This window comes from Falco naumanni, chromosome Z (assembly GCF_017639655.2).
Source record: "Falco naumanni isolate bFalNau1 chromosome Z, bFalNau1.pat, whole genome shotgun sequence".
NCBI classification, from domain to species: Eukaryota; Metazoa; Chordata; class Aves; order Falconiformes; family Falconidae; genus Falco; species Falco naumanni.
In genome coordinates, this window is record NC_054080.1 from 56,767,740 (window position 1) to 56,791,678 (window position 23,939).

Here is a 23,939-nt window from a genome sequence, read left to right on the forward strand (position 1 = left end):
TATGTTCACACTTTTGGAATCTACCTTGTAGCAACAGTGCTCTGCTTAACATTTTCCTGTACTACTATTTTTTTAAATTCATGGTTTGCAGAAGTAACTTCCATCACACACAATTTACCAGTTTACAAACAGTGTAGAAACTAATTAATTTATACTAATTACTGGAAGATCCATTTGGAAATCACTCAGTTTGATTAGTTAGCACACAAGAGAACAAAGAGTGAAAACTACAATGATAATACATCACAGTAGGTACTTAATTATTCATTTCATAAATGTAGTTACACTCCCAATATTTATGATGCTTTCTGTCTTTGCAGATATATTATTACATTTATGTACTTCGAGTCCTAATGAGAGATACTATATAGATAAGTACATTTTTGCTGAAAAAACAAGGTGTATAGCGTAGGACAATTCTGGCTGATACTGTAAAAGATTAGCAACCTGCTAATTACAAAGATCCTGCACATGACATTTGAACTAGAGTCTCTACATCATAGATCAGGTCTAAGTAGAGATTAAGTTGCTCTGGAATGTCTTAAGTTAAAAAAAAAACTTCATTTTTTAAAGGTGATGTCTCCATAAGATTAAATGCTTTAAAACTAGACTTCAGATTGCCAACAAAAAATTGGCGGTTGGTCCATTTGTTTCTAAAACAATGACCGTAATGACTTTTTCAGCTGTGTCCTTTTCAGCAAAAATGATGTGGACAGAGATGTCCCCTTCCACACACATAAGCTTCAGCTGCAGTGTTCTATTATGTTAGCCTTCTGCATAAAAACAACTCTCAAAATCAAACCTGTCAGTCTTACCTCAATGTGTTGAAACATGTATGGGTGATTGCATATCTTTCTCAATTGCATGATAGTGTTCATCAGAGTTTTTGCCCCACCTTTTCCCTATGGGTACAAACAATCCAAATTAAATGATATGTCTAATTTCTCAGCTAATTAATTAAGTTTTTGAAAGATATTTTACATGTAGGCATAAAAATGCTTCTATCCCAAGCCTGAACACGCATCACTGATAAAAAACCCCCACCAAACAAAATCTAAAACAACAAAAAACCTCAGAAGCTACTGTGCAGTTCTCTTACTGTATAAATTCATCTATCATTAAGGATGCTCCATAACAAAAAAGGAAGACCTGAAAAATCCACAAAGTGCATTATGTACCTACCTGCAGTATTCACAGTGGGAAGTGGAGCATCTACTGTCCTGCACACTGCGTATTTGTACTGTTTATTATGAAATGGTACAAACTCCATCAGGTCTGAACCCTCTAACAGGAAACAATTCTAGATGAATGCCTTTCAATTCTACAGTATCTCCCCATCTGTTAACTGGATATGTGAGCTTACTCTTTCCAGGACAAGTAAAACACAAGGCCATAGGCAGCTAAAAAGCTAGAGATAACCAAAGCCTGTGAGTTACTTGAATATTTACAAAGTATATTCTCCAAACCTACTCTACAGTGAAGGTTTTTTAGAACCAGGACAGACTTCACACAATTGTGCTAGACTAAAAACTGGTGGATACAAGTTTGAGAATATTATATCATATGAACATCAACAAAAACTTGTTGCTTTCAGATGCCATTTTGCTTTGCTATGATTTTATGAAAATGTAATCAGTGTGACAACAATATTCCAAGCTTACTGCATGACTATTTCAGATTTATTTTAAAAATCTCAGCCAAAACAATCTAGCAATCTCCAATAGTAAAACTACAGCAAAAGTACACTGTTTGATCGTATTATATACTAGTAACATTCTACTTTTCCCGGGAAAGAACAGTGAAATCATAACTTCCATCTAGAGACTTTACTTTTGAAGGGGGTACCCCACACATCTAAAACTTCGGTTTTTTTCCTTTCAAAATCTCCCTAATTTGGCCTAGAATGCAGTTCAATTTTGTTCTAAGATCAGGTGACTTCCTAGAGCTTCCCAGCTTAATGAATTCTCTCTAGTCTGAGCTGGTGCCAGGCTAGAGCTGCAGAAAGACTGTTCGTAACACAGTAGTTGTTTGATCAACGAAGCCAAGCCCCTCTGCTGAAAACAGATAGCATGGATAAGACAGTCTGATGAAGCAGTTAAAGAAAAAAGAAAAAAAAGCAAGCAAGAAAAAAATTTTAGATGATTGGGGAGAGGGAAAGGAGAAAGAGGTGTTCAGAAGACAGCAAAGTCAATTTGAACTGGATAAGCAAAAAGCTGGGTTGAGAATCAAGTCAGGGAAAATTGACAGAAGGTTGTGAGCTGGTGAAAGAAAGGAAAGAGACCAGAAAGAGAAGGAAGCAGAAGACTCCGTTACAAAATGAGATTTGTAGGACAAAAGTAGACATCAAACTACAGAATTACATTAAAAATACAACAAAGGAACACAAATGAATGTTTACAAAGTGCTTAAACTATGAAGATGAGTATTAATATCCAACAGTAAGAATCAGCTTTGCCTGGAGTTTGAAAAAGCACCAGGAAAGGAAACAATTTGACTGCACATAACAAAACAAAACAAGATACTGAATAAAAATGTAACCCATTGTACCAATGCAACCTGCAAAAGGATCATGGAAAGAAAGTACATGATTGCAGTGCAACACATAACAGGGTGCAAACACATACTGTGACACACCAACTGTTCTGCAGCGCCTATTCAAGGTATTTTACATTTATTATAATGTGGAAAGTATATACACACAAGGTGATGAATGGCAATTTGTTTATATTAACTGGATCAAGTCCCATGATGGTATAATCAAAATTTACTAACACGTAGTCTAAATCTGACTACAAGACTCTGAATCCTACTGTTCTCTTAAAAAACTTTGTCATTAACAGATCTTACAATATGAATGCAAGCATAAAGCCCTAGCTGGCCGAAACAAGGTTTACACTGAACTAATAGCTCTTAAAGATAAGATGAATAACCTTCTGTAGTCTGCATTGCCACAATCACAATTATTCAGGTACATTACTGGATCAAACTTGGCTAAGGGAAATGCTGGCTTTTTTCAAACATTGACTGTTTGCAGAATGCCATTGTAACTACAGTGAATACAAAAAGCATCTTTTCCTTCTTAACAGAAAGCACAAGCTGCAGTCTTCTAAAATAAAAGCATATCTGATAGACATTTCTTTTCCCATGACAGATACCTGCAGTATCTGTCTATAGACTTATAGAATAAGTCTACATACTTATTCTATCAAACATAAATCATATTAACATGTTCAATCATAATACATTGTTTTCTACATGGTTTAGTCTTTCTTTTGTACCTTCTTGTCTTTTTCAGAACCATCAGTGAGAAGGATTCCCTTGGCTTGCATGTGACGGTACAGGATCTTCTGAAGAGCTGACATATCACATTTGATCACATATTCCACCTAGTGGGAAAAAACAAAAAAACAACCATAAACACACTGACATGTTAGTAGGATCTCACTGCAGTTTCTTGTCATCCTAAAACAGAAACCAAAAAAACTACTCATCTTTCGTCTGTACCCTAACATCACATATGATTTCAGTGAGCAGCAATCCAACTGCAACCACAGCAATGAGTATCTCAAAATATTCTCTGTGAGAATCATAACCACTATGAGACAGTTGGATTCTAAGAACGTAACTGCAGAATTGCCAAATATATTTTTTACTCATTCCGTAATTTTAACAATTTAAAAAAATAATTAGAAAGCAATTTTGGTTTATTTTACATTTTAACTTGTTATTTAAAAAAATAAAATTATGTTTAATAACCTGTGGACTTTATGTCTGTAAAGCATTACAAAAATATCAAGCAAACCATTATAAAAATATCATTTTAAAAAAATTGTATACCTAGTAAATAAGCATCCCTTACAGTATCTAATTAGCATTATCCTTACCTAGGTTGGCATAGAAATATGCCATTTTCTCAACATTAGCTAAAACCTCAGGGAACAAAGTACTGTATGATCCTCACATGCAGTTTGACTTCTTGTTCAGCTTTGTAAAACTCTATTTATTACAGCAGGTTTTGACTGCACACTATCTTTAAATCCAGTAATACAGACTTCATACCCCAATTTAACCCATTTTTTCCTGTTATTCAATTTCCAGATTACAGCCACTATGTTTTTAATAAGTTATGTAAAATAAAAAGTCACATAACAAAGCCACACTAGTGGCTAGAAATCTTTCAAGTGGTGACGAAAAGAAAAAGCATAAGCTTCCTAATGTTTAATAAATACATCAAATAAAAATTATCAGGTTTTCTTCTCAGAAAGACAGGAGGATGAACTCATTAGAGAGAAGTGACTATTCCTTCATTGGCTTCTTTACCAAGATTTATCAGATGAAATTACACTGATTAACAGGCTTTGGTCAACAAGTTCAGTCCTCATGGTTGTACTAACTGCCTTTTTCATAAACAAGATAATGGAAACAAAAAGAAACATGGTCCCCTGAGTACCAATGTTTATGCAACTTCTAAATCCTCCTCTTCCAATGCCTGTTAATGGATTTATCAGATACAGTGCCTCTACCTGGCAGAAATTTGAACAGAAATAAAGATTTCAGCAATATTTTTAGAAGTATGTTTCATTCTGAAATAAATGCTTCTGAGGATACTGAGAGTCTCACACTCAAAGGAACAGAAAGTCACAACAGTAGAAGTGTTCACAACATTATAAAGATGAGAAAGAATTTTTTAAGGCCTTTCTTTGAATACTGTCATTAAGCATCTCTACAGAGCTCTTCATGCAGCCAGTGTCAGTCAACTCATAACAAAACTTACAGAAATTTCATTTTGGCATGGTTTTAACCAAGTTGACCTTAGCATCAAATTTTCCCTAGACCACCTTCAAATTTACTTGTTTGTTTAGTTGCTATTGTTATTCTGGGAAGGGAGAATGGGAGAAGTGATGCAGGATTGCAGAGGACAACAGGGTGGGGTGAGATGAGCTGCCCAGAGATAAAAACAAGGACCTTTCAAATCAGAAAATGATTTTATATTCCAAACTAAAAAGCCACTAGTTACAAAAAAACTGTGCAATTTCAACAAGACACTTCACACATCTCCACAAATATCAACATAGGATCAAGTTCTGCCTGCTTTATAAAGTCCAGTAGGCCTTTAGGAATTTCAGTGAACTAGCTAAGGGAGCAAAGGTTCTACCCAATGCAGGGATGATGGGCCAAGACAGAATCTAATCGTCAGTGTATGGCTGGCTCACAACTTGAAACCAGATATTAGGGAAATATAATTGTTGCATGCCTTATATGGATGACTACAAACAGAATTAAAGCTGTAAGACTAGTGAGGAATCCTGAGAATGCAGAAACTTCAGGTATTCAGGCTTCCTCAGTGGCCAACTTTCTTTGCAGAGTTATAAACAAACCACAGGAACATTACATAATGCTTAAAAAAACTATTAAACCCCTTCCACAACTCGTCTCATTGCAAACCTTTTCTGGCAGTTGAGACTCAACCTCTTTCTTCAATCTCCTCAGCAAGAAGGGTCGGAGCACTTTATGGAGACGACGGATGATCAAAATCGTTTCTTCTTCATTTAAGTCCACCTACAAAAGTTTATAGAAGTCACTACGTGGTAACTCAGTATATTAGGTAATATCTTTGCTTATATGACAGGTTAAGTATGTCTGATAATTGCTTGCATGTTACAAGCAAACCAACTCATAATATTTTAATATCAGAAAACTGATATTAAAATTTTCTGGCATAAAAAAGGTGGCTTTTAGTTATGTTAATTTCCCAAGTACCAGGGAGAGTTCAAACACTAATCCTTCTGTATAAGCTCCTTTCTGTTTTACAAAAATAGTTTGCTTCTAATGTTTTAAAAAAAACTGCTACAGTACCCTTTCTCCAGTCATGGCAAATGGAGCATTGAACCACTGTTCAAAGGTGCTACAGCTCTTGAAAATGGTTGGGAGGAGGAAATTGAGAAGAGCCCAAAGTTCAGGCAATTTGTTCTGCAATGGAGTCCCAGTCAGCAGAATTCGCCTAGGGGCCACATAGTGAGTATTCAAGACCTGAGTCAGCTTGCAGTGATGGTTCTTCATTCGATGGCCTTCATCTACTATCATGTATTTCCATCGAATCTAAAAGAAAAAGAAAAATTGGCAAAGTCAGATCAGGTCAGACTTAGTCAAATTCCTCCCAACAGGCATAGAACAATAATACTTGAAGCCTGAGACATCACTCATTCTCATTTATGAGAAAAGCCAAATCAAGCATTAGCTAAGTACCAGTGCCCTTGCAGCAAAAATAGAAAAAAAACATTAGTTTTGCTGGATCTGATGATGAATTCTGACTTGAATTGCTCCAGCAAACAGCAGATTCCTCCCATTTCTGGGAGAGAGATTAGGGTGATTAGCTAGCTCTTCAAGAATATGATTCACAGGGGAAGAAAGAGACCACATGAACTCCAGATGACCTGTCTCCAACACAAACTTTGACAGGAGACAAAACCATTTCCAGAAAAAAGAACTTCTCACAAAAACCTGCAACTCTGAACTTTGTTTTGTTTCAGCTAATCCTATGTTTTTACTCAAGAAGGAAGCTGCATAATTACAATCATCTCAAGTTACTCAGTTTATTCAGTCACAGCAGATGTTGAAAGGAAGTTGCTCAAGCTCTCTGTTATCATGTGTACTAACTACATGGGCAGTAAACACATGTGCCACACTGACATATGCCTAGGAAAGTCTTGGTTTGTACTTTTACAGGTGTTAACTAATTCCATTTCCCAGGAAAGGTTGAATGGCATAGTGCTGTCCTTCCTATCTTTTTAGGAAGAGTTGGCAAAAATGATAGGGGAAGGAAAACTCTGCAGTCTCAAACTGTTCTCAGGTGTTCAGAATTATGCTAAGAAAATGCACTGCCTTTGCATGAGAGAGGAAACATGAGTAATGTAAATATGCAGTATGTAATAGAGTGAAATAAAGTGAAAATGAAGAACAAAGAAACAGTAGGAGCGTATGGTTTCTCTGTGTGTCAAAATGCCTCTTTAGTCTGCTTTGTGTGCACATAACATAGTCTTACAGTACAGCAAATTTCAAATGAATTCATTACAATTGAGGCACACCTGTTGACACTTTGTGAGCCTTTAGGAACTCGGCCATGTGTGGTAAAGACTCTGGATACCAGGCTGATGATACAGGTAACAGTCATTTGGGTAAAAGTGACCACACAGCGGGAAAGGCTCTAATAAAAGTGAGCTTCAAGTCAGAAACAATGTGGAAAAAAAAATAAAGTCAGGACTGCAGATTAGGTAAAATGCCATTAAGCAGAGGGTAGAAAAGCAATGTTTTTCCAAGGACTGGCAGGTATATAGTACTGACAGAATTACACAAAGGAATTACTGTCCTGGCCACATTCAAGGAAATTGTGATGTTTACAGGGAGAAGAGCTGTGACTGAGAAGTCCAATCATAAACAGAGTAATAGAAAAGTAAATGAAAGGTTTCAGTTCTGTTGAAGGACAGAACAACAGCTTAGGACTTCCCTATAAAACAAAAATGCATTTTGTGCTAGGCACTATTTCAACATGTTTTGAAGGTCTTGCTGCTAAGAGATGACAGTCATTATTACCTTGGCAAGGATATGTTTGTCCTTTATTATGTACTCATAAGTAGTTAAAAGAACATTAAATTTTCCACTTCGAAGCTGAGGAACAAGCGAGCGGCGCATTGCAGGTGTACCCTAGAAGAGAGAGCTAAGTGAATAGTTATTCTTTCTTCTAATGAAGAAAGTATATCATTTTTATGAATTAGCAGATAAAGAGCAACCACATGAACTTGTAATCTTACTACTGCAAACAATACATCAATGCATTCCAAACTTCTTCAGAGTACTTTCCCTAAACAGCTACTAGACTGTAGAGCTCTGTTTATGGGGCACTGGAAACATGTAGCTAGCAGTCTAGCCTCCTTACAAATTGCTTGGCCATAACACTACTATAGTGAGCAAAGAGCAAAGTATTCAGCGATGTATAAAATGTGAAGCAGATATCATTTGTATTACTCTTATCAGAAGCCTTGCAATGTGATAATTAACAATTTGATTCTGCACTTCACTACGTGAAAGTAATTACAGTTTATTACAGTCTTATGATACTGCTTAGTACCTGATATACATGACAAAACTTCGCTAGCAGTTTAGAAATGTATGCAGAGGCAGTGTTAAAACTGGCTCTATTCTCATTCCTTCAACTCTATAATCAGATAAAAAGCAAACCAAACCTTGTAAGATATCTTCACCACAGAAGGAGCCCATTTGTCAAATTCATATGTCCAATTGGATAAAGTCCTATCATAGAGATAATAAAGAAAAGGTAATATATTTCAGCACTGGCAGGTAATACTTTATAAATGTTTCCAAGTGTATTTTCAAAAATGCATTTTATATACTGTAATAAAATACAAGCACCTCTGAGAAGGTAGTAAACAGAAAAAAGTGTTTTCAGCTCACATTCAGGGGCCTCTTTGAAAGCAATTCAGAGTAGTATTTTGCATGCATCTTGGTATTTTGGAGCATATTAAAATGATAACAAAGGAACAAAAATCAGATTTTTAAGTTCTTTTATATTACCTATCATCCAAAACCTGATGTTACAATTTTTCAGATACAGCCTCATGAAGTTGATTAGTTCATCTGTGTTCTACTCAAGTAAAACTACTCATAATGCCACCCAGTGCCACTATACAGGTCTGTTTTTGCACAGTGTTTCTGCTGTTTGATCACAACAGTTAGGTTTTAATAGCTAGGCTAGTTGTTATCATGATATAGCAGCAAAAAATAACTTTGAGTTTTTTCAGTTGCTTGCCTTGTTTTCTTTTAATTTCTCTTACTGGACCTGTGATGACAACAGTGCCAGCTATTAAGAAAAGGCAGGGAAAGGCTGCTTTTAAAATACATACAGGAAAGTAATTTCTGCTGCTTTCTTTTAGAACATAAGAAAAATCATTACCAAGAACTTAAAATAAATCACATTTTTTTACTGTGCCCATGTGAAATCAAATATGAATAACATTTCCCCCTTATTTTTAACTTTGTATTACTTGTACAGATATTTCTTCTCCCAATCACTTCTTTTCACACTAGATCTCATAATTTGTATTCATATAATTATGCATAGCTGTGGTATTTATGTTAGTCAATCAGTTACTACTGCAGCCAGAAGACAAGATACCTCAAAAGAAATCAAAAGAGATGGCCACAAATAAAATTTATCCCAGTTCTACAACACATTTGCACGCTCAGCACAACTAGCAGACAAATTATCTAACAAAAGGCCAGGGAGCTTCTGCACATCAATCAAGTCACTTACAAAAATATGCAAACAACCCCTCAATATGCTACATCAGTTTTATAATGCCTGACAGCTTTTATTTTAAACACAGCACTAGAAATCACTAAAACCCACACCTCACCTTTGGAGAAAGGAAAATGCATTAAGAGAAATGTATAAAACAAGCAGCATCTTGGAAAGCTAAGGAAAAGCAAAAGGTGGAAGCACCATAAACAATCATGAACTGGACACCTGACCAAAGTGTGAGTATCATTCACCAAAGCTACGTCCCGGGCTAGTTAAACAGTACTTAAAAGATCATCCAACCTCATTAAAGCATGACTACTTGGTATCATCAAGGTGCCAGTTGTTTAAAGACTTAAGCAACAGATTTTTAATATCAGTTATAAGTTGTATGAGGAACCGCACGGTTGTAATATGAAAAAAATATCCCCCTCTTGTGGCTTAAGAGTGAATTACAGTAAATTCACTACGAGCTTGCGAAGAGTGGACAGAAACTGATGGCATCAAGCGCTTTATCAGCCTTCTGTTCACCCTTCCAAAGCCAGACAATTACGTGAGAAGAAATGTCAAAGTAAACATTGACTACATGCTCAGTGTAATGCCACTGTGCATCTCTGGTAGTATCATTACTTGAAAAACAAGTTGGTGTATTCAGAACACACATCTGCAATGCTTAGAACGATTAACAGAGAGGGAACTTTTACTTACGAAAGGGGAACAATGATGAGATAGGGGCCATTGAGTCTTTTGTGCTCCATCAGGTAAGTGATGAGTGCAATAGTCTGTATTGTCTTTCCCAGGCCCATTTCATCAGCTAAAATTCCATTCAGATTGTTATTATAGAGCGAAACCATCCATTCCAGTCCCTGGAGCTGAAATGAACAGCAGTAGTTTCAGTTATTAAAACCCACACTAATTAATACCAGTACTACAGAACCAAAGTTCTGATGTCCCTGCCTACTTAGATGTTCAATTTCCTTTAATACTACTATATGCACAGGGATCCCCAGCTATCTTAACACCTTCCCGCCACAAAAAATTAAAAAAAACCACCAAAAAAACCAACCCAAACAAAACCCACCAAAACCAAACCACAAGAAAAAACAATAAAACAAAACAAGTTACATTTCTTGTAACAGCTATATGGAAATCATCACTCCTGTTTAGCAAAGCCCATAATATGAAGTCAGATTTCATAGATCGAGGTTTTTGTGTACTGCATACAAAGCAACACAGGCACTCACATGTAAGGCTGATAAACGCTTCACATTATAAGTTTGTTCTTCAATTTCAGTACTAACACATGTATTACTTTCTGTGTGTATTTCATGGCATTTCCCTGTGTCAATTAAAATCTTTCAAAACCAAATCCATCAAGTCTGGGCAAAACATGTAAGCTTCACACTTGCCAATTGCATCACTGGTATGCTAAAACTCATGGAGCACATCCATTTATGTCTGCTGTCCAGACCTTCACATGTCAGAGTAGGCCCCCTTTGTTCAGTTACACCTTCTGCAGAAAATCCCAGAGCCAGAAGGAAACCAGAGTACTGTAGCTAAGAAATGTCTACATAACAGAATTTCACATTCCAAGGAATACTGCTAGAAAGCACTGACTCGGATCATTCCCTTGTCACACAGACTTCCACATATCTGTGTATCTCATTACTGATGCAAGTGCAAAGTAAGTGTTTGCTTCTAAGACCCAGACTTTTGCTGTGTCCCACGCGTGGAGAGAGAAGTAAATTAAGAAGCCTAAGAAAATTCAGAGAGAAAACACTATATGCTTGAAGTAACCTGTTGCTCCTATAAGAGAGTATCCAAAATAATGTTGCCAATTTACTAGCTCTATGTACATTGCTGACTGATTTCTGTTTAGTTATGAAATACTCAGGCCACCAAGAGTTTGTTCTGAATTTGTTCTGCACCTTTACGTCCCACTTTCAAAGCAGTTTAAGAATTGGGAATAAGAAAACTGTCTCTTCTATGTCATTGAACTTTCTCCACTGACATATACCGCTATGAAGGAAGAGACAATCTGACCAAACTTGACAGTAAGAAACATGAAAAATCAGAAAAAAAAGTTGAAAAGGAAGAAGTATGTAAAATCTAGAGGACAGGGAAATACAAGGAGTGAAGGAGAGAGTCACAGAACAGTCTCCTTAAGAACATTCTTGCTAGAACCAAAGCCAAGCCTCAATGCTCCTGACATAAAGCTCCTTAGACAAGTCTACCTCTTACCTCTGGTGCAATTATATATAGAACAGACACCACAAAGAACAAATCTAATTATTCAGTTGCCAGATATCATAGTGAGTAGCCAAAGGACCTGCTTTAACTGGCATGCCCTGTATGAGTGTCTGTGTAACTGCATTTTATTTTACTTTGTGGCACACAGGGAAATTGCATTGCAAAACACGGATCTGCATAATTTAAGAATATTTTTGTGCTCCATAAGTAATTACAATTTAGGAAGTAAAGGAATTACCACAATCTTAATTTCCCATCCATGAGCACTTTAAGCCAATATGACCATCAAATCAGTACTGTTACACACTATTCATTTAGTACATCAGGTAAACTTTCCCAGACAATGAATCATGATTACGCAGTAAAGGTGGTGTCTGACTGTGTCTGTTGGCTCCCTGCTTCACCGGGTGCACAAGGGGGATAACATATTGACAATGAGGCAGCAGAAATAAAGAGGGCATCATAGCTGACAATGTGGCATATATCTCTATATGGTCAGATTCTATCTTGTCTCAGTCATGATGTTCCTCAGTGGTGCCAGAAAAGTTAGTTAACCTATTGTATTCAAAATCAGCCCCTGAATGACATATTCCTCTCTTTGCTGAGGGCTCACAGTGAGACACCTGGAAGTGCTAAGGATTCAGAACAGAATTCAAATTCAGATGGAGTTTTGCTATGAACAAGTAGGATCATGGGATTACCCAGTTTGGAATAGACCTCAGGCAGTCTCTAGGCCAATACCCTGCCCAAAGCAGGTCTAGCCTTGGGACTAGGTTGCTCAAGGCTTTATATGGTGAGTGAATGAAAACCTCTTAAGGCCCTGCTCTAGAGCAGCACTGTTGTCTTCTGTACACCCAGTATGAACACTCTTGTTTCAGCATTTGTTCATTTGCCTTGTTATCCCACTATGTCCCACAGTTAGGAACCCAATATAAACATACTAAAATGCTTTGGAAAGACAAACCACCTTAACTCTTGAACTTTGTATTATTTAAACAAGCTACTGTAATAGATGGCAATGCTAAGGAGCACAGGAAGCTGGGGGCTGTAATCATAATGCTTTGTACTTAGGAAACGGTCTTCTTCCTAGTTCTCTGGAAGTAGAGACAGGTACACAATACACCTTTATGACATCTCAGTAAGTATTATTCTTTCTTGTATGTGGATGTAGAAATAATGTTCTGACTGCAGAAAAGATACAGGCTCTTGGAGTTTCCTATAAAGCTGTACAATAGAAGAAATGTTGAAAACGTACCAAGGACATGTTCAATCATATATGAATCTAGCTTAGGTCAGCACACAAGTTCCTAGTTACTAAATCCATGCACGTCTGTAAAGAATGTGAGACATCGGTTTCCATAGTAAAGTATTTTGTTTCCAAGTTTCATCTATCACTGCACTGAAATACTGGGATCTTAAAAAATAAAATCCTAAATTTTTAAACATTGGAAGAAGAAAAATATTGTTAACACACCACAAATGAAAACAATGAACAGAACTGAAATTCCAGGTCAGTCAATGAGGATAGCAAAACCAAAATATTATTGGTCTGCAATGAAAAAAAAAGTTACAGGTATATACAGAAAGTTGGTATTGTTATTCAAGCAGTGTGTATGAAACATTATCTATGATAGGTAATGGCCATTGCTTTGTCCATGTAATTCCCAAATTCTAACCTACTAGAGATCTTGCATTGCTTAACACATTTTCAGTTTGCCACTTGAAATACCACATTGAAATGTTGAGCATAATTCTAAATTTTAAATATTTTAATGCTTTAATGATTTCTCACCTGGTAATGTTTTAGTGTGCCATTAATAAGAAGAGAAGACTGCTTTTCCACCCTTTCTGTGATCGCATGAGCAACAGTGTAGTAGGACTGAGACCCTCTAGCACTATATTGCATGCTATATTCATCATCCACATCTTGTTTGGCTGTTCTAGAAAGCAGAAAAAGAACTAAAGTGAATTCCCACAAACAGCTTTTTTGACCACAGCTCACATATGTATGTCTAAAGAAAGTGCAAATCCCCAACCATGGCAAGTACACCAAAGGGTGCAAGCTCTTTATAAGTAGGACACAATTAATACCAAATGACCATATTCCTTTTCCTGCGGGTGTTCATGCCAGAGAAGCTACCACAACTCCCTTTAATCTACAGCAATTTACTCTTGAGAAATGCCACTGTAAGAAATCACAATTCCTAACAGAAAACAGCATATAAAGAGCACTCACTCAATGATTTGCTTTGCATCTTTCTCAGAAACTTCCTCACTGTTAGGATCCAGGAGTATCTTCTCATCTGCTTCTAACCTGCTTGATTCTTCTTCATCATCCTACAGAATACAGAAAAAGAACAGAGGTCCTGGGAAGTGCAGCATTGTCCTAAGTCATACTTTCAACTGGCATTCACATATTGGTAGCTTTCATTGGTTAATGCTTTATGACAGAAACCTGAAGCACAAAGTTCAATTTACACCTATTCTGCAACAGAATTGCACTGCAGCATAACAGGAAGGTAAATTTTGACATGTATTAACCAAAAGGAAGTCATGATACTTTGAAATAAGAAGCAATTTCCCTTTTCACGATCTTACTTTTAAAAGCCTTATTGGGTTTACTGCATTAATGAAGAGGATTCCAATACCATATATATGTTTATATCATATTCCAGTTGTGTGATAATTTAATAAAGCTTGAAAAACTGCCAAGAACTGCTGGTTTAGGGTTCTAGGTTCTTAATTTTTGAAAAACACACCATGTTTTCACTTTTTTAAAAATAACTTTTAAGTCCTCTGGCTACAGTTGCAACTGATAACCAACAATTTAAAATCTCACTTATGAAGCTAAAAAAAATACTGCTGTGATTTCTGCAAGTGTATTTTCCTAAGAATGAACTCGCCAGCCCTAGAAAACACTGCTGCTAAAGAGTCTGCTAAAAATGTGGGCACACCTCTTTTAACATTCCTTCTAGAATCTGACAGGTATCAGACCCTCCCTTCCTATCTTAATACTACAAGTCTTGTAGAATTACATTACCACTAATTAGTCCTACAAAGGCATGTACCTTAACATCATACAGTCCAGTCAGTTTCAGTGGTCAACTGGTCTAGTGTTGTAAAGCCTGCTGGACTTATATCTGAATTCTATACCTCAGTCTGCTACCAGCCTGTTGACTGAACACGGTCCTTCTCCATTTCTCAGTTTTCCTCTCCTTTAGAAAGTACTTGTCTGAAAAACGCTATGCAAGTGGCAGTATTGATTATTTATAGTATCTAACATTATGATCCTGCAGGGCTGGAATCTTTGTGTGTGTTAATTTTAAGATTATTTTTAGATTTTTTGTAATAATAGTATTTAAATCACCATTAAAATACTGAATCAAATAGCTTGTCCTGAACTGTCTGGACCTAAATCCCTGACATAATCCCAAACTTTTCAATAAACATAATAAATAAATAACTGTGTTATTCAAGATTTCCAATAAAAGCTCCAATACATAGACATTAGAGATGTTAACTTCATTCAGCACAATGCCACAAAACACTCTTTTCTGGAATCTGCTTATATTCTCTGGTTAATGATCATTAATAGTCAGAGTAAAATATTTATTTTTCCTAACTCTGATTACCCATTAGGCATATATGGCATATAAAAAGGGCAACTGCTCTGAACTGGAAAGAATTTGATTAAGTTTATTTTCCTATTTGTATTATTCTTAAAACACCTACACATCTGCTACCAGTTTCCCTTCCTTCCTTACGAAAAAGAGGAGAAAATCACATAGAATAAGTAATTATTTTTTTTACTGTGCGACTGGTCGCATTATTTTTTTTAAAGATACATACCTCTTCCTCATATTCAGAGCCACTCTCATCTTCACTATCTGACCTGGGAGCAACCTCATAGCTGTAAAAAGATGACAGAAAGATTATGAATTACAGATAACAAGAGGAGGGATTAGATTCACTAGATCTCGTATTCAGTTTACACATAATACATGAAGGGGGGAGTGGGAAGGAAGGGAGGGGAGATAAAAAAGGAAAAAGAATAACTAAGAGAAGCCTATGAAAAACATTAATGTAAATAGAAAAAGCAGCCTACTTGTATCCTAACTACTTACCCGGGGTTCATTTCCAGCCAGGCATCCAGCTGACTTGCTTTTGGTGCTTCTGGTCCAAGAAGAACTTTGCCTGTTTCAGTGTGAGTCACTTTGACTGGAAGGTCACTCATCTGACTGCTTTCATCTATGGGCTAAACATTAAAATGAAATTTTATAACATAAGGCAACTGAATTTCATGCTGGTCATATACAATTAAAAGAACTAATAGCACCTTCAAAATTCCAGATCTGAACAAGCAGTGTAGTTTTGTTATTAGAAGCCACACCTTCTCACATAGCTATCAAGCAAACGCTGAGTCACAGTATTTCTGCATGTAGCATATTCTATGTGACATCTACAAATACATAACAGTACTACAAATAAATTAACAAGAGCAGCATGGAAAAGAATAAACTGTTGGCTTCTGTGAAACAAGACACAAGGTATGTATGTTTATAGGCATTTAATTCTGTTATTTATACCAATACACATCTGTAACAAGAAAGCATATGCTAACCTTATGACTTTTTCTCTTACATGGAGAAACAAGGATGTTATAATTTAGCTAACTTTTTAAGTAAAGAATGCTTATTTTAAAGATTCACTGTCCTCACTTCTTCAATTAAGCTGATAAAGCATCTGCAATAACAAAAACTTTTACTTATTCTGGTGCTTTAACAAAACCAGAGTAGCATAATTACTTCTGTTATTTCTTTGCCCTGTTCAATCACAGATTTTCTACTTGAAAAACATTTTGCCTTCTACTACCGCTTCTACTGAAGAATCTTTTCCTAGTACATATATGTGAATAAGAAAAAATAATTCTGAACAGTTAAAAATACAGTGACTGATAGAGTATAAAATGTACTCCATTTCCATAGATAATGAAGTTACAGGAACATTAGCTGCATTTTCCTTGTGCAACGGTAACTATATTAAAGTATTTTGCTATAATTTTGAACTAATCAGCAGAAGTATCACTTGCAAGTATAAAAAAGACCAAAATTAAAACAATAAATACAATTCTAAAGTTTTTATATAAAAATAAGATGGAACAGAAAAATGACATTGACAAAATAGCTCTTCATGAGGCAGCACATTCTCTGCTACTGAATGAAAAATATTATTCAAAGAATGACACAGAAAAATTACTTATTTCCATTTGCTTCTGAGGAAGAAAGAACTTTCAGATCTCTTAAGCCATCACAATAGTATAGTCTGTCCTGTCTCTGAAAGGTAATTATGTGCAATGTCAACAATATATTTCACAAAAATGGAAAGCTAGAATATATAGTGTTTATAACTTCATTTTATTGAGTAAATTATGTATACACACAGACTGCTTAAGCGTTAATAAAGGTAAGAGGGATTCTTCAGCATACTCAGTGATAGATACAATATTTTTTTTTAGTCTTCAACTTTCTGAATAGAAACAGGCTAGTATAAATGTTAATCTAGATAAATTTTATTTCTGGTCATAAACTGCTCTTCTTAGAACATTTGTGGTCATGATTTTTTTTTTTTTTTAAGCTATAGCAATGGCATACAGAACAATCACTAGAAAGTTTTAAAAACACAACCAAAAAAACTACCCTGTAAAATTCATACCTCTCCATCAGGACCAAGACCAGATGCCACTCCTTCTGCATTTTCTTCAGCCTTCTACATCAAATAAAGAAGTGAAAATATCACAGTCAGATTACAAGCATAGAGAGAACACTTTAAATAATAGAAGCATTTTGGACCATGAATATGTTTCATTCCATTCCTGAATAGCCTGGGATGCATGTAATTTAAGGCATGGGTGAATATAGGTAGAGCTAGGCTCAGAACTACTACCACACACACAAACAATTTACTAGCACGAATAGGGTACATGCAACACCTGTAGTCACTGCCATAGATCTGCATTTAAGAAATGGCTAGCCTACTGAATTGCTGGTCTGGACCTAAAGCTCAGTTGCTTACAGACTGTGCTAATACAAATAAAATAGTAATTAAGTTTCATGTGATTTACTATTCATTCCCTCTAAAGTGCTTTAATCTTCATTTCAGAGGTGTTACCATATATCACAAACTGTATATTGGTGTAGGCACTTTCATTTTGAGTATGGACACAATTTTGGGGTGTCTGACAACCAACGAGAATGGGTATTTTGGGAGTTCCTTGCACTATATCTCAATAAAGTCTAGACCACAATTACTCAAATTACAAATGAAAAGAATGCTGGAGTTCTTAACTGGAGTAAGCTAGATACTTTTTTTTTTCTCGCCAGGCACCCCCGCAAGAAATAAGCAGTAACTTCATCAAAGTCTGTTCTCATTTACCCTACTTAAAAATGTCAGGATAGTATTTGAAAATGGAAGACATAGTTTGCTTTTGAATTGGAATTTTCCTAAACAATTCTGACAATGAGCAAGAAAGGATAGAATACAGCTTCTGCTCCTGTCACAGTGCTGGGTTTGTAGTACTACGGCACAGTTTTATTTTGGTTACCAATGTAAACAGATCAGACTAACAACAAGACCAGATCTCTTAAATTGTGTTTTATAGATAAACAACCCCAAGTATCATTAATGTGTGTGATAAATTCAGATAATCCAGTTTTTTCTTTTTTTAAGAAGTATACTTCAGGAACAGCTGACTTCCGTATATGGAGATGATCCCCAATATTCACTTCAGATCAAGCCTTGAGCCTTTGTCTTTGCCATTAAAGTCCATTTCTCAAGGCATGAACTTCAAATGAATATGCAGCAGCAGATATGGGTCAATTCTACATTTTAAAAAAGTTTATTTTTATTTATTTTGCATAGCCTTTTTACTTCTGGACACATGCCTAATTACCTTTGTTCTACCCTTTCACTAGTATTACCAAAAATGGAAATCTGGCTAAGCTTGATTCTAGTCTAAAACTTTTAAAATATTTATGAAGTATAATGTTTTTTAATATACAAAAAATAACCTGCAGTTGAGGCTTATAAATACTTCACTGAGCTACACAAATGTCATTGGTCCTGCCCAATGCAATAAGCTTGCAGACTGCTTTCTTCAGCATTCCTGGGCAGCAGATGTGTCTGCTGACAAAGAAAGGAACTTTACCAAAACTGAAGAGTTTAAACAGAGGGGCAGAATAAATTACAGTACCACATATCTGGTCTTGGCTGAACAAGTTACATCGAGTGAGGGTATTTTTTATCTTGGATAAACAAAAGGAGAGGGGTCCATTCTTTTGCACATGGCACTGCCCTCTAACATATAATAATTGTTCCAATCAATGGAAAGAACCTTACAACTCAAAACAAAAAACAGATGTCCTCATCCTATCATTACACTCCCTGATAGAGTCCCTCCCCATCTCTCCCATAGCCCCCCTTAAAGTACTGGAAGGCTGCTATAAAGTCTTCCTAGAGCCTTCCCTTCTCCAGGCTAAACAACCTCAACTCTCTTAGCCTGTCCTCCTTGGAGATGTGCTCCAGTCCCCTGACCATTTGAAACGTGGTGTTTCAAACACACCACCACAAATGAACAGTAAGCATCAGTGTTACTCACTGTGCAAAGATCAGATCTTGCTGTGAGAGCAGAAACTTTTATGACTTCTAGTTAACAAACATTTTGGAAAGCACAAACCTATGCTACAAAGGAGATAAATGTAAATAATGAGAGATATCTCGCACTTATATTTTGGGCTATGCAAACACGTCTTTAATCTTGACAATTTAATCCTTGACAAGGAAATACCAATTTTATGGAAGTAGAAAGCTACATTTTCTTCATTCTCTGTATAGTGACAGGAAAAACTCCTATATATAAAGGTGAAAGGCTGCACAGCAACATGCAAGTTAAACTATCCTATCAGATGAAAATTTCATCTGGAATATTTTTTTATTTATCCATGACTGCAGTGAGAATGTGGAACACTAGCTGAACAGGAGGCAGGAGACAGAGGACACAAATACAGGAATGTGAAAAAAGCAAAGAGGGAAAATCTACCATTAAAATTCCCCAAGCTGTATCGCAGAGAAAAAGTGGACTAAGCTGAAATTTTATTCTTGTAAGAATGTAGGGTTCACTTGGATATTATATAATGTGAGCCTGGCAAAGACAAGAAGTACTTCTTCATCACCTACTGCCTCATTGTTACTTCTACGAGAAAAACCTAAGAACTCTTTTATCTTATTTCTCTTAAGTACAAGACATTTAATTATGTGTGTTAGTAGATTAAACTGTGTTTACATGGACTGCAAATCATAAAAGTGTATAAGAAGTGTATGACTTGGAAGAAGACACAGTGCCCACCAATTTCAATGAGTGCTGCAGCCATGGACAACTAATTCAGAGAATTATAAATTAAAACAAAGAATAATATTTATGTACATTCCTATATCCTTGACAGCTGAACAAAAGCTTGGTGGAAAGAACTTAATTACAAACAAAAATCTACAGATGATCAAGACAGAGCTGAGATTTTTTTTCTGCTTATCTTCCTTTACATTTTAGACTAGGAAATTTATAAGCGCTGAATATTTGTGGGGCATATTTCCCTTTACTTCAGTGACAGAAAATTATGTCTTTATTGACATGGCCAGAAGAGACTCTGTGTTCCTCATACATACTTCAGCTAAACTGACATAGAAATTGCTGAAGGAATTAATATTTTTCATTAGAGCAGTGCATTTACTTCACACACTATCTCATTAAGGATTATCTCTACTGAAAATTCCATACATTAAATCAGGTCTGTTCTCACTGGTAATGTAGGTCAACAACCCCATTTAAGTTATGTCTTAACTTTGTAGGCAAGGGATTGTTCCTATGTTAAGAACATGCTCTCAACAAAAAGTACGGAGGTTTTAAAGAGGGACAGGAGAAAACATGGAGCATTCCAGAAAATTAGAATTTTTCATTTGCTGGAATTTATTAGCATATTTACAGTGCTGCTTGTAAACCATGTAAATATGAAGTTTATATTTGCATTAACAATTAATAGCAAATCAGGCATGGAAAAGCATTATAAAAATCCTCTTATTCAACTTGCAAGAGATGAAAGGTACTCAGAGGTCACAAAAATGACAAATCATTAGTTAATGACTATTTCACACACACAATTGCTGTTTTGAAAATAGCACTGTTCGGTTTCCACAACGAGAGTCTCTCACAAGGTAAGATATTTCATATGAAGAAAGGTAATTTTGAAAAGCTTCAATTAAATGTTAAGAACGCACTATGAATAATACTATTGGCAGAATACCCATTTGCTATAATAAACCTACGCAAGTTCTTTCCCTCTAGTCATTTCCAATGGTCCTACAAAATGGACTGAGCCAAGTGTAGAACGTGGAGGTTTAAAAAAGTTACTCTGTATGAAACAGCTACACAGACCAGACTTTTCCATCTTCTGCATACAATGTTTTGGATCCACTGGATCCTTTTTGGGTACTTCAATCCTAATTTACATGTCACACCCAATTTTGCCTGTAGCACAGAAAGTTTATCAGTGAATCAATGTTAACAGTCCACGATTTTCTAATCCTGCCTTTCACCTTCTTTGGAATCAATGATAGCAAATTTCTTACATATTTCAGTGGAGATAGATGAGTTCCTTCAGTGTGAAGAATTTGGCCATGTAGATGACTTTAGATACTTTGGTATGTGTATGTCAACTGGGTATCTCTACATTTATTAATATTAAAATTGGACTTGAAGGAGACATGGCCTAAAAATATCAGCTGTAATTACTTGCCTTCTTTCTTCTCCTTCTCTTCTTCTTCTCTTTGGCTGCTTGTGCCTGTTTATGCTCCCATACCAGGTTAGTCAAGTTAGCCACATACTCATCTGTCTGCTGCAATAGGTAGGCCAGGCGTCTATCTTTCTTTTGGTCAATCAGCTTGCGGTAGCCTTCTTCATCTTCAGCCTAGCAATACAAAATAGACACCAACCATGACAGAAATGCTTGCAAAGAAACACCAACCTACTCCCATATCAACAATCATGTGTTATCTTAGGTCATTATGATCTGCATCGGGGGACAACTAGATGGGTAAAGATCATATGATCAGGCTCACAGGGTCATACATTTATGTTAACAGCTCACAGAATCACAGAATTACAGAACAGTTTGGGTTGGAAGGGATCTTAAAGATTATCTTTTTCCAACCCCCCTTACATTGGCAAGGACATCTTCCACTAGATCAGGCTGCTCAAAGCTTCATCCAACCTGGCCTTGAACACCGCCAGGGACTGGGCATCTACAACTTCTCTGGGCAACCTGTTCCAGTGCCTCACCACCCCCACAGTAAAGAATGTCTTCCTTACATCTCATCTAAATCTATCCTCTTTCTATGTAAAACAGACGTCCTCATCCTATCACTATGCTCCCTGATAGAGTCCCTCCCCATCTCTCCCGTAGCCCCCCTTTAAGTACTGGAAGGCTGCTATAAAGTCTTCCTAGAGCCTTCCCTTCTCCAGGCTAAACAACCCCAACTCTCTTAGCCTGTCCTCCTTGGAGACGTGCTCCAGTCCCCAAATCATCTACGAGGACTGCCTCTGGACCTGCACAAGCAGGCCTATGTGCTTCTTATGCTGGGGCCCCAGAGCTGAACACACAAGGCTCTCACAAGAGCCAAGCAGAAGGGGAGAATCACTTCCCTCAGCCTACTGGTCATGCTTCTTTTGATGCAGCCCAGGATAAAATTGGCTTTCTGGGTTGCGAGCTCACACTGCTGGCTCATATTCGGCTTTTCATCCACCAATACCCTCAAGTCCTTCTCCCCAGGGTGGCTGAGGGTTACACTATCTGGAGACAGTAAGAAGAGGGATTATCACAGGGGTCAATCCTGGGGCATATTAACATCTTGATCAGTGACCCAGAGGAAGGGATGGAGGACACCCTATTCAAGTTTGCAGATGACATGAAACTAGGGGAAGCTAGTCAATATGCGCAAGGGCTGGGCTACACTTCAGAAGGACCTGAACAGGCAGAGAAGTTGTACCATTTCAGACCTTAGAGGTTTTCAAGACTTGACTGAAAAAAGCCTTGAGCAACCTGCTTTGAACTCGATCTGACACTGCTTTGGGAAGGTCATTGGACTAGAGCACTCCCTGTCAGCCTGAGTGACACTGGGATTCAGGGACTCTGTGATTCTAAATATCTCCTACTCTCACAGCCTAATGATCAGAAAATCTAGAGCAGCTACAACAGGTAAGGGAGGAGGAAGTCACATCAAACAGATGTCTCCTACAGAGATGATTTTTCAAGAACATGTAGTGCAGGTAGCCCATATCCAGAGGAAGAACATCGGAGCTGGATGTGAACTTGCACTTAGTCATTTTTCCAGTATCAATACAAATCTTTTTCTTTTAGATGTTAGAAGAGAATTTTCTTTTGGGCAGATAATCATCTATTATCTTTCCGCTCTGATGTTATTTCATCTTTGACACAGGTCACTATCAGAGACAGGATTCACCAGATAAGCCATATCTCTGAGTCATTCTGGCAACTCTGCATCCTTATGGCATTGTGTTAAATGTTAAAGGTAAGACATACAAGGAAATACTACTTTCATGTGCTGTGAAGATAATAATGCAGCATTTGAGCATGCCAGAACAGAAGAAAAGCAGCAGAGACAGCTTTGTCAATTTTGGCTAAAAAAACAAAGTACATGATGCCTTATAAAAACCAAACATGAGTCAGAAACATTTTAAAGATGATTACTTTAGAAGACAGCACGCTAGGAGTTTAAAAAACCCTTGTGCCTCTGTGGAGAGACATAAGAACTGCAGAAAGTTGACAAGAACAGCTGTAATGTTCAAACTGAGCTGGTAAAACTGCTTGTAAAATTCAGTTGTAATGCTCAACCATCAGAACTACAACACTCAAAACCTAAGTTGTTGTTAGTATTATTATTATTACTACTACTACCGAATATAGTCATTGCAATCTACTGCTACTACTACTAGTAGCAGTAGTAGTGGATACGCAGTCATCGTAATCCAGCCAAGGCACTGCCTTTATACATTCAAGCTTCTCTTTTAAAATCTTACCCAATGCCCATCCCTGCATATGGTATATATTACTATTAATGAGCTGTGACACAATCACCATTTCTAATCGCAGTCAATGAAGGACACTCTGTGGAATGAATTCAACATTCTGAAAAGATATTCAAAGAGTTTTAGCCACAGCACATTTTCCTAGACCACACCAAACGTCTGAGAGTAAAAGATTTTTGTAAAAACCGCTAATACATATGTGCAAATTCAGAATTTATCACA

General features: G+C 36.7%; 1 protein-coding gene across 5 annotated transcripts in view; it reads right to left on the reverse strand.

Annotated features, from left to right (window-relative positions):
• SMARCA2 (SWI/SNF related, matrix associated, actin dependent regulator of chromatin, subfamily a, member 2) overlaps positions 1-23,939 on the reverse strand; it is a 120,410-nt gene that overhangs the window by 49,878 nt on the left and 46,593 nt on the right. For all 5 annotated transcript variants that reach the window (XM_040579072.1, XM_040579068.1, XM_040579070.1 and 2 more), the window contains 13 exons: positions 21,409-21,579; positions 17,276-17,329; positions 15,688-15,818; positions 15,413-15,473; positions 13,800-13,900; positions 13,356-13,503; positions 10,022-10,185; positions 8,241-8,307; positions 7,591-7,701; positions 5,857-6,099; positions 5,446-5,559; positions 3,279-3,386; positions 816-902 (listed from right to left, as the gene is read on the reverse strand). In XM_040579072.1, coding sequence (XP_040435006.1) covers positions 816-902; positions 3,279-3,386; positions 5,446-5,559; positions 5,857-6,099; positions 7,591-7,701; positions 8,241-8,307; positions 10,022-10,185; positions 13,356-13,503; positions 13,800-13,900; positions 15,413-15,473; positions 15,688-15,818; positions 17,276-17,329; positions 21,409-21,579 — 1,560 coding nt within the window. The remainder of the gene's footprint in view (positions 1-815; positions 903-3,278; positions 3,387-5,445; positions 5,560-5,856; positions 6,100-7,590; positions 7,702-8,240; positions 8,308-10,021; positions 10,186-13,355; positions 13,504-13,799; positions 13,901-15,412; positions 15,474-15,687; positions 15,819-17,275; positions 17,330-21,408; positions 21,580-23,939) is intronic.